Here is an 11,857-nt window from a genome sequence, read left to right on the forward strand (position 1 = left end):
ACATGCAAACTCCACACAGAAAGGCCCCCGTCAACTGTGAGGTTCAAACCCAGAACTTTCTAACTGTGAGGTGATAGTGATGCTAACCGCTGCACCACTGTATGTTACAGGGAAACATGTAGTGCAGTGTATTGAGACCTCTTCACTGTTTTCATGTTTAGTGATGGACAGTACATTTTTCTATGGCACAGGAAAAGGTAGCAAAGCTGTTGTCCGTCTTGATCCAGACAATCTCGACAATCAAACAGTGCCTGATTTTAAAGCAGAAATGTCACATGATGCAGGCTGTCAATATATACAGATTTGTATACCAACCATTGTAACTGAGGGGACATTTTACAGGCTAATAACATTGATGGAATGCTTTAAAAAAAAAAAAAACTTAAGGTCCTAAAGAGAGATTAAAAGTGATAGCATTTCAGTAAAAAATGTTCCAAAATATTGCAATTTGAGAATAGCGCCTTTTCCCATAAACTGACATCTCAACATTAAGATAGAGGTCTATAATTTCTACATTAAAAAGGGTTATGAAAAAAGCTAGTTGCTTTTATTTGGTGTTCTAGTAAGAGTTATTTATGGTTAATTCCCCCATCACCTATTTCAATTTAGTTAAAGGGCAAAAAACTGCTCAGAAACAGCCCAGTGGTCAAATTTCCACTTTCCCTAAATAGTCATACAGTGGGGCAAAAAAGTATTTAGTCAGTCACCAATTGTGCAAGTTCTCCCACTTAAAAAGATGAGAGAGGCCTGTAATTTTCATCATAGGTATACCTCAACTATGAGAGACAAAATGAGAAAAAAAAAATCCAGAAAATCATATTGTCTGATTTTTAAAGAATTTATTTGCAAATTATGGTGGAAAATAAGTATTTGGTCAATAACAAAAGTTCATCTCAATACTTTGTTATATACCCTTTGTTGGCAATGACAGAGGTCAAACGTTTTCTCCAAGTCTTCACAAGGTTTTCACACACTGTTGCTGGTATTTTGGCCCATTCCTCCATGCACATCTCCTCTAGAGCAGTGATGTTTTGGGGCTGTCGCTGGGCAACATGGACTTTCAACTCCCTCCAAAGATTTTCTATGGGGTTGAGATCTGGAGACTGGCTAGGCCACTCCAGGACCTTGAAATGCTTCTTACGAAGCCACTCCTTCGTTGCCCGGGCGGTGTGTTTGGGATCATTGTCATGCTGAAAGACCCAGCCACGTTTCATCTTCAATGCCCTTGCTGATGGAAGGAGGTTTTCACTCAAAATATCTCACGATACATGGCCCCATTCATTCTTTCCTTTACACGGATCAGTCCTCCTGGTCCCTTTGCAGAAAAGCAGCCCCAAAGCATGATGTTTCCACCCCCATGCTTCACAGTAGGTATGGTGTTCTTTGGATGCAACTCAGCATTCTTTCTCCTCCAAACACGACAAGTTGAGTTTTTACCAAAAAGTTCTATTTTGGTTTCATCTGACCATATGACATTCTCCCAATCCTCTTCTGGATCATCCAAATGCTCTCTAGCAAACTTCAGACGGGCCTGGACATGTACTGGCTTAAGCAGGGGGACACGTCTGGCACTGCAGGATTTGAGTCCCTGGCAGTGTAGTGCGTTACTGATGGTAGCTTTTGTTACTTTGGTCCCAGCTTTCTGCAGGTCATTCACTAGGTCCCCCCGTGTGGTTCTGGGATTTTTGCTCACCGTTCTTGTGATCATTTTGACCCCACAGGGTGAGATCTTGTGTGGAGCCCCAGATCGAGGGAGATTATCAGTGGTCTTGTATGTCTTCCATTTTCTAATAATTGCTCCCACAGTTGATTTCTTCACACCAAGCTGCTTACCTATTGCAGATTCAGTCTTCCCAGCCTGGTGCAGGTCTACAATTTTGTTTCTGGTGTCCTTTGACGGCTCTTTGGTCTTGGCCATAGTGGAATTTGGAGTGTGACTGTTTGAGGTTGTGGACAGGTGTCTTTTATACTGATAACGAGTTCAAACAGGCGCCATTAAGGCTGGGCAGACACTGTGCAATTTTTTCAATCGCGGTATTTAGCTGCTGCTCACACTGTACGAGTGAATCGCAGGGGTAAACAGCACACAGCTTACGATTCCTGTTCTCACACTATACGATCCGATGTTTGGATGCGATCTGACTGCTCACACTGTACTTCCATACTTCCAGATTCTTGTATCCGGAACTGCAACATAGTGTTGTGACGTTCGCGAACGAACCGATTCTTTTGAACGGCTCCTAGGCATGAACGATGAGAACCAAGTCTCGAGCTGGGGGAGCCGTTCTTTCTGTCGTTCTTTTTCTGTACTGTGTTTCAGATAGTTTATAATGTTGTTGTGTGATATTAATGATAATATTGTGGGAAAACTACTTTGCACGGACGTTCATTTAATTTATTCTATCGTCATTTTGTTTGTTCTATTTTTGTGTATTTTATTTATTTATCTGTTTGTCTAGTTGTATCAGTTTTGTATCTCAGACTTAAATATTTTTGTAAAACAAGTGTTTTTCTATAAAATATTCTTGCGTTCTTGATAACTATGTTCTTGAGTGGGTTCTTTTTTTTTTTTAACAGAAAAGCCGTTCTGCATAGACATTCATTGAAGCCCTCATTGTTTTTTTAATGGTTATTTATGAGCGTTTAGGGGTTACAATAATGTAAGTCTAGGTTGCTTTATATAAAAGGTATGTCCAGAAATATTGATGTCACTGTCTAAGCAGAGGGATCTGGCTTCTTTAGACGCTGTCTTCTTAAAACTGAATAAATATTTTTAAAAAGAGCCAAATGAGCCAGTCTTTTGAACGGCTCTTTTCAAAGAACGGATCACAAAGACGCGGATCCCATCAAAGAGCCATAAATCCCATCTCTAAACGTGAAGAAGAGGAGGAGACCGGAAGTGCTGCTCAGTGTTTGTTTTCTCTTCCGTATCTGTGTTCGCGCATGTGCAGTGTGACAGGTTGAGGTAAATCGGTTCGTGACACTGCTTCAACAGTGCGATAGCCTCACGATGGGCGACCAGGATTTCAAACATGTTTGATTTTCATCCGATCGATCGGGAGGAGGTCGTGAGGTGTTAATCGCTTGTCGTTACCCCATGTATACTACACGATCCGAGACGCACGATTGAGCCAAAAATTGGCCCGATCTCCAAAATAGTCGCACGAGTGAAAATCGTGTCAAAATCGGGCCAAAAATCGCAGTGTATGCCCAGCCTAATACAGGTAACGATTGGAGGACAGAGGAGCCTCTTAAAGAAGAAGTTACAGGTCTGTGAGAGCCAGAAATCTTGCTTGTTTGTAAGTGACCAAATACTTATTTTACCGAGGAATTTACCAATTAATTCATTAAAAATCCTACAATGTGATTTCCTGGATTCTTTCCTCCCATTCTGTCTCTCATAGTTGAAGTGTACCTATGATGAAAATTACAGGCCTCTCTCATCTTTTTAAGTGGGAGAACTTGCACAATTGGTGGCTGACTAAATACTTTTTTGCCCCACTGTATAAAAAAAAAACAGCTTTGAGAAGGACACATTTTCACTAGTATATACATAAATAAATAAAAGGCAATGCCTAAAAACGGAGCTCCTGATGAGTGTATGAGCAAAATAATTGCAAAGGCACAAAATCAACCTGAATAGAATAATACTATAGCATATGAACCATTGAATTGTGTCGTGTGGTGTTTTTCACATCAATAAATTGCTGCATTGTATCGTAACAGCGAGACCAATATTGAGATACGCATCACAGTTATGACTACAGATTTATGGATTTATGACTACTTCCTTTCTTTGACACCGCATGCCATGCGCCAGAAACACCACGACATTTATTATGGTGTGACTCTGCTGGGTGCCTGGTGGACAGCAGTGAACCAGCGCTTTCACTTTACATCATTACTTTATAGTTACCATCCAATATCAAACACTTGTCTGGTTACATCTGTCACGTGTTGGAGCTCGGAGCGCGCAGCCACAGATTATAAAGTGCACGCGCACCATTAGGACTAATTACCATTCACCTGCTCCTGATTAGCGCGCAATCACAGCGCATACATATAAAGACTCTCAGTAACACAGACTTTGCAAAAGCCTTGTATTTTGAATCACTTTTCTGGTTTTGGACTGCGAGTATTCTCGTATCTCTGATATCCTGCCTGTGCCTCCCTCGACCACTGCCCGTTTTTTGACTCTGCCTTTGTCTCCATTTTGGGTCTGTTTGCTGGCAAGCTTTCAATAAATCTCTTCCTGCGCTTACATCCGTCTATCACCCTTTACATGACACATCCTGTTATCCTGTCCTACAGGGTCGCAGGCAAGCTGGAGCCTATCCCAGCTGACTATGGGCAAGAGGCGGGGTACACCCTGGACAAGTCACCAGGTCATCACAGGGCTGACACAGAGACAAACAACCATTCACACTCAATTTAGAGCCACCAATGGCCTCGGTGCATGCATCACTTCCTCGTTTGGTGTAAGGATGGTACGATATTTCCGGTCGGTATGCGGTGCCGATGTTATGGCTGAGTCCATGAAGTTCACAAGGTGCCTCTTGGAGTTACCAAAGTTTACTGTTAACGATGTGCATCGTATTGTCAGAGCATCAAGTACAATGCTGCAGAGTAAACTTGAAAAGGGTTTCAAGTTCTACGTTTCGTCCTACCTCTGCAATTTTGAAGGCAAGTTGCTGACGCTAACGTTAATTCTAGCTAGCCTGAGATGGCAGCCTAGTGATGTGACTGTTGTCTTTTGGTCACGAACCAAACCGTCCTGGTTCAGTTTAACCATGTTACTAGAAATGCCTATTTTTTTTAAAACGGTGTTTGTATTTCTGATGGAAGTATCAGGCAAAAATAAGGCAAACGAGAGAACAGTGAGGGCCCACGGCTACAGATCTATGAAGAAAACAGATACGCCACACCAGCTGAGAGTAAGACTGGTTAAAATGGCACATTCAAAGTTCTGTTGAACATGTTCAAAAGTTAGTTCAACATAAGTTCTACCCTTGCTCTTACTTACAAGCGCAACAGACTCAGTAGTCATGTTCATGACATGGCCATGGGTCATCATCATCAGGGTCAGTCTGCATCTCTGTTGGGTCGGTGTTGGGTGGACGCCCTGTTCTTTCCCATACTCCAGGTCGTGGGGTTGGGATATTATAGTTATTCCAATGAAAAAGCACAGGAACAGCTCCAGGTCGCAGTCGTCGTCCAGCTGGAGTGGGAGGCTCGATCAGATCATCAGTGACAGTGTCACGAACACACTCGGGAAGTACTTGTGACGATAAAATGATCTCTCCTGATCTTAACAACCCACTGTTTCTGCAATTCTGAGTCCTTTGGAAAAAAAAAAAAAAAAGTGTGGAAGCTCAGGTGAGAAACGGACCTAGTTGATGCTGTGCAGAACGGCACAGAGCAGTGGTGATTAGACCTGCTGTCCGTACGTTGTTGAAAAGATAATTTTGTCCGTTAACATGGCATGTTTAATACATGTAGAGATGGGTCTGAAATATGGGAGAAACCCAGAAAAAACAGGAGTGTTGGCAGCTATGGACAGCACAGTGTGCACTTTCAATGGCTACCGGATGTTTACAACCATCCTGACATTTTAGCGGAAATTACATCACGTTCCGGTGTACACATAGGGTATTAGCCTAACCTGCATGTCTTTGGACTGTGTGGGAAACCAGAAGAAACCCATGCGGACATGGGAAGAACATGCAAACTCTACACAGAAAGGCCCTCGTCAGCCACTGGGCTCGAAACCAGGACCTTCTTGCTGTGAGGCGACAGTGCTGATCACCACTACACCACCATGCCACTTGCGATCCTTTTTGTCAGTTGTTATATTATTTGGGGGACTGGTTCATTTTTATTTGAGATTGAAAAATTTTTTTTTTTCACGGTGCAGTTTCCATCAAATCCTGCGCTCTGAATGGCTGGCCAGCGGGTCTGTATCCTACAATACGGACCCCAATTACGGACCTCTGGTGACTCGCTCGTTCACAACAACAAGCATAGTAGCATTTTTTGTCAACATTTCTCTTTTTTTTAAATAAGATTTATTTACAAGATTATCAAAAACCTTAGACATTTTTGCCAGCATTTCTCAGCATAATAGCATTAATTTTACAGCATGGATAGCGATAACGACAGTGTTCACAGCGAAAGCGAGTTTTACTATGCTGAGGAAGAAGAAATAAAAGAAAACATTTCAGGAGAAAGCTAAAAACCTGTAACTGTTCCTAACGCCAAGCAAAAACGTGGGTGAATCCTGAATGACTCAATTTTGTATAAATAGGGGACTACATAAGCGGCAAAATGTACTTTTTTTCCTCTGCCATGGAAGTGCACTTGTATACCGAGGAGGAAGCAATTTGCATTACAGCCGTGAATGAGGATTCAAAATTGTGGCTTGCCTCGGCTCGGTTTTCTGTTTCGAGCGCTCTCGTTTTCTGTTAGAATTTGGTAAAGAAAAAAAGTAATATATTATTTACCAGCTTAAGGTTGGTCCGCATGATGAAATACCGTGACCGAGGTCTTGAATACTGATTTTAGCCCAGAGGGCCTCGGTCGGTACTTTCAAGACCTCGGTCACGGTATTTCACAATATGGACCTCCTAGCTGGTAAATAATACACACACACACAGTGGTGTAGTGGTTAGCGCTGTCACCTCACAGCAAGAAGGTCCAGGTTCGAGCCCCGTGGCCGGCGAGGGCCTTTCTGTGCGGGGTTTGCATGTTCTCCCCGTGTCCGCGTGGGTTTCCTCCGGGTGCTCCGGTTTCCCCCACAGTCCAAAGACATGCAGGTTAGGTTAACTGGTGACTCTAATGGCCCTTTTCCACTACCCTTTTTCAGCTCGCTTCAGCTCACTTCAGCCCGACACGGCTCGCGTTTCGACTAAGAACAGCACGACTCAGCTCGCTTCAGCCCTGCTCAGCCCCCAAAACTCGCACGGTTTTGGAGTGGGGCTGAAGTGAGCCAAACCGAGCTGAGTGAGGCTAGGGGCGTGAGGAGACACTCCCCTGTGCACTGATTGGTGAGGAGGAGTGTCCTCACACTCCCACACACGCCCCGCGAGCACGCTGGGATCTGTAAACACCGTAAACCCGGAAGAAGGAGAATTACGAATTATGAGAATTATGAAGCCTTATGCGCCTCGCCTCATCTATACGCTCTTGCCAGTATCTGTTGGCGTTGTCGGTGACAACAAGCCACAGCACCAAGACCAGCAACACTAACGACTCCATGTCCTCCATGTTTATTGTTTACTCTCCGGGTTGTGAGACTACCGCTTAAAAGGTCACTGATGTCACTGTTTGCGCCGCCTAACGACATCACGTGACGTCCACCCACTTTCGCTAACTCCACCCAATGTGTCCACCCACTTCCAGCCAGCACAGTTCAGCGCGGTTGTAGTCGAAATGCAACGCCAACAGCCCCACTCAGCTCGACTCAGCACGGCATGGCTCAGCCGCGTTGGTAGTGGAAAAGCGGCATAAATTGAGCGTAGGTGTGAATGTGAGTGTGAATGGTTGTCTATGTGTCAGCCCTGTGATGATCTGGCAACTTGTCCAGGGTGTACCCCGCCTTTCGCCCATAGTCAGCTGGAATGGGGTCCAGCTTGCCTGTGACCCTGCAGAACAGGATAAAGCGGCTACAGATAATGAGATGAGATGAGATATGAGAAAACCCAATTGCAAAATTATCCGGGGAAAACCAGCGGATCTGGCAACACTGCAGACTGCTCGGGCATTCACCTGATCTCTCTCTCTCTCTCTCTCTCTGAAACAGTTGCTGCAGCTGCTCGGTTTGAAAACACGGAAGTGAATAACTCAGCCTTGAAGCTGCACAGCCAGGTTTATTTGTCTCATGAGATAAATAATTTCCCATCACTCAAACATCAGTGTCCGCGCACCGAGCACTTCACCCTGGAGAACAGGAACGCTCAATTACTGCTGTCACCGGCTTTGTGACCGCTCTTTTGCGCCTGTCTGCAAACAGGAAACATATAAAACAAATACTTGTCATGACAAACGAGTAAGAACCACCGAGGCATTTCAAAACTTACTGAGTAGACTGCCTGCTGTAAACCCGAGCTATGCACAGCGCCATGTTTCCAACGTCATCTCAAAACACATTTCTATTGGCTGGCGGCTGCGCCTCTTTGTGCTTGTGAAGATTTGTGATTGGTCGAAGAAAGAAAGATGGGCGTGGCTTGTAATTTAAAGTTGTATGGTCTCACAGGCAGCCTGTTTGGGATCATCCATAATAATTATGCACAATTTCTGGTGGTTATTTTTAAAGGGGTACCAAATATAATATATACAGTTGCTGATGTGACAAAGTAACATATTCTTAAGTATTCTATCAAATCTATATACTAGAAAACAACGAAATATCTTGGTAATTGTAAATATAATACTTTATACACTGATGCTGCGTTCATGTGCTATGGGAAGATGATATTTTCCAGTTGGGAAGTGGTATTTACCAGTGTGTTGTGTTCACATGCTTTTGTTGTTGTTGACAAATTAAAGATGGTGGACCAGATTCAGAATCAGGCCTGTTATTTGGCTAAAACAATTATAGATTGCCTTGTTCATCAGCTGCAGCAGGAATATGAGTTATCAAAAGTCAAAAGGTAAATAATGCTGAATATTTCCTGATCATGACAAGTAGAGATTTTCTTAACACATTGAATGCCACGCAGTTTTTGGAAATTTGGCTGTAGCCACAATGAGTGCAGCTAGTATCTAGATCATTGTTGGCGTTCTTTGGACAGCCACAGAATATTTTGTATTAGGCTATAATATACATATTATAATAATATAATATCCATAACATGACTCGTTTAAAAGGTGAGAGTCAGCTTTCCGTAGGTGAAAACCACTTCTTTCTTGGTTCATAAGCTAGTCTTGTACCGCTCGCCGCCATGTTGAAAAGGTTAAAGTTCATCTCATCTCGGCAACTCGTGTATCAAAATTTTCTACGAGTTGCCCAGTGGAAAATACCACAAGAGGGGGCGTTCATGTGTGCTTTCCATGTCGGCGTTTGGTATTTACCATAATTCCCATAGCACATGAACGCACCATAAACCGCACAAGAGTCGCCATTTTTAAAAGACCGTGACGTCAGCGCTACCCACTGCACTAGCGGAACTCTCCGAAATAGAGGAGATAAGCGTGTAATCATGGCGTCGGGCGCATCAAGTGAAAGCGACAGCTCTGTCGAATCATACAAAGAGATCCCGCAAGACACACTGCAAGCAGGCTATGGCTTAGAAGGGTACCAGTTTGAACCTAGGAGAGGTACTCTCGACTCCGGTGATGAAATAAGAGAAGAAAGCTCGGATGACAGCGAGGATGAGACTGATGCTGACCATGGGCATGGCGAGCGTGGGGCAGAGCGTCTGCGTGCAGGTGACACGGCGTGGTGCTCGTGCGGAAAATGTAACGTGGAGTTGCTCACGAGTCCAGCAGAATTTATTTGCTGCAATGAGATAGGCGCCACCCGTGGACTTGCGAAATCGTCGCAAGAGGCAGAAACAGGTATTTCACACATGCTATTCCCAACCTCAATAAGCCAACACAACTGGGCACATACATACGTCATGAGTGTTACGCAGAGAAAATGAACGTGCATTCTGATTGGATAAAATTAATATCATGGCGGGCTGTTCAAACTGCGGAAATAGTTTGCTCGAGCTACTTTCAAAACACTATAACTTTCCAACCTTAGAACAAAAAACTTTTGTAAGTCTTGAATAAGGTTCATTAATGTGTGTTTTATTGTTATATTTACTCTATATATTGCCCTCTGTTCCCCTTTAAATTGAAAGATGTTTCACAGAGTTGTCTGTGTCTGTGTGGTTCACCCCCCCCCCCCCCCCCCAATTTTTTTAAAACCCATTTAGTCATCAAAGCTACATTTCCATAAATATCCATTGCACGATGATGCTGGTTGTTATTTGTATGAGCATGAGCAAGCGTGACAGGAAAATAAGAGCAGGGAGTTGAGTGAGTGAGGGCCCCAGGAGCCATGCACAGCAGAGGCGGATTACTACTACTACCGTCAGCCAGGTCCATGTGTGGCTCACAAATGACACGCAATATTTGGCATGATTAAGTCAGCAGGGGATTCTCTGCAAATGTCAGGATTTAAAAAGCAGTTCCCGGATGTGTGTTAGCTGTGGGCATAGAGCGTTGCACGAAATTGGAGGACACCTCTGCAAGCTCCACAAGAGTGCCATGCAGAAAGAAATATCCCATCAGTGTGTGATGCGAATAGGCTACTATCAAACACTGGAGCCCATTTCAAAGTAATTGCATGCAGAATTCATACATTCAGAGTTTTAATATTTTGTAGGTCGCAGTCATGGATGTCTTCTTAAAGCTGACAGAACCATGGCCTCACTTTTTATTTATAAATGCCTTGAGACCTCAAGAATGGCACAGGAATAGTTTTAAGTGCAAACAATAAATCTAATATAGTAATTTTTACGATTAAAATGATTCATATAGGTAGCGGTCTGAGTGAATGACCTTGACGTCTATAACGTCACAGCAGGAAGTCTATCGGTCTCATCGCCATTTCCGCTATACTAAAACACAGAGCTGACTGCAACTCCGATCCTCCATTTTGAGCTAATTTATCGCCATGCCATGTAGACGTGTTGCTGCACCCGCCAGCAACATGACAGAAGGTGGATTTACATTGCATTCATGGCCCAAGAATGTTCAAACTGCAAAGATTTGGGCACGGTTTGCGAGAAGTTCACAGGCACATTGGGAGCCTACGAAGTGGTCTCTCCTCTGCGCTGCACATTTTACTGAAGACTCGTACGAAACCTCTGATCTTTTGAGGAGTGTTGGCTATAAGCCTTTATTGAAAGAGGATGCAGTACCAACAATTAAAGAAAACTACAAGAAAAAGAAAGTATTTTATTTATTTATTTTATTTTATTATTTTTTTTTTAAAGCAAAGTTCAGTTGCACCAGTCCTCCCAGAGTGAGCCGAGGGTTGTTGCTAGAACCTGGGATGGAACAGGACGTGACATATCGCTCTGGCAGTGACCTCCCTGCGGTTGTTGCTAAAACCGGTGATGTCCCGTTCCGTCCCGGGTTTTAGTAATCGCCTGAGCCGAGCAGTAATGGCGGAGTACTCCGTATGGACAAAATAGAGAAAGAGTGGACCAGCCATCTGATTTCTAAACTGGATATCGCTGCCATCTCGCCCTTACATGGAAGAAGCGAGTGAACGGAGAACTGAACGAACAACTGAAAGTCAGATTGTTTCAAAACAATCGGCCACAAAATCAGCCTGCAAGCTCTGACTCTCATTTGGATAAACAACAACAACAACAACAACAATACGTTGTTTACCTGCATTTAGATGAATACATGTAACTTGTATTGTGTGTTTAAGTTCCCGGTATAAGATTATTTAATTTGCTTCAGAATGTGATTGTCTCAGTTCATCTGATTATTTAATTAGCCTTTTAAGTTTTATCAGTGAAAATGCATGCATGTACAGTACATGTATGTTGCATAAGTTATAACACCCATCCTGTTTTAATGAGAGTTAACCCAAAATCAATGAAGTCAAATCAGTCTTAGCTGAGCAAGTCGGTAACGGGATTTCTTACTTTCACCATAAATGTTTATTTATATGACTTTGGTCTATAGCTGTCAAAGGCCTCGGCCTTAAAACCGGTTACCGCTGTGACGTCACGCACTCAGGGCTGGCTGGCTCAGCGGGGCAGCTCCAATGCCAACTTTGTGGTCGATTTTAACTCTCAAAAATATATTTTTTTATTCCCATTTATGCAGCATACAAGCATCAAGGATGAAG

General features: G+C 43.4%; 1 protein-coding gene across 2 annotated transcripts in view; it reads right to left on the minus strand.

Moving 5' to 3' along the window:
- clybl (citrate lyase beta like) overlaps positions 1-8,129 on the minus strand; it is a 168,750-nt gene extending 160,621 nt beyond the window's left edge. For both annotated transcript variants that reach the window (XM_060929526.1, XM_060929527.1), the window contains exon 1: positions 8,076-8,129. In XM_060929526.1, the coding sequence (XP_060785509.1) occupies positions 8,076-8,119 (44 nt within the window). In that variant the 5' untranslated portion in view covers positions 8,120-8,129. The remainder of the gene's footprint in view (positions 1-8,075) is intronic.
- Between the last annotated feature and the right edge of the window lie 3,728 nt (positions 8,130-11,857).

Source organism: Neoarius graeffei, chromosome 9 (genome assembly GCF_027579695.1).
Source record: "Neoarius graeffei isolate fNeoGra1 chromosome 9, fNeoGra1.pri, whole genome shotgun sequence".
Taxonomy (NCBI): Eukaryota; Metazoa; Chordata; class Actinopteri; order Siluriformes; family Ariidae; genus Neoarius; species Neoarius graeffei.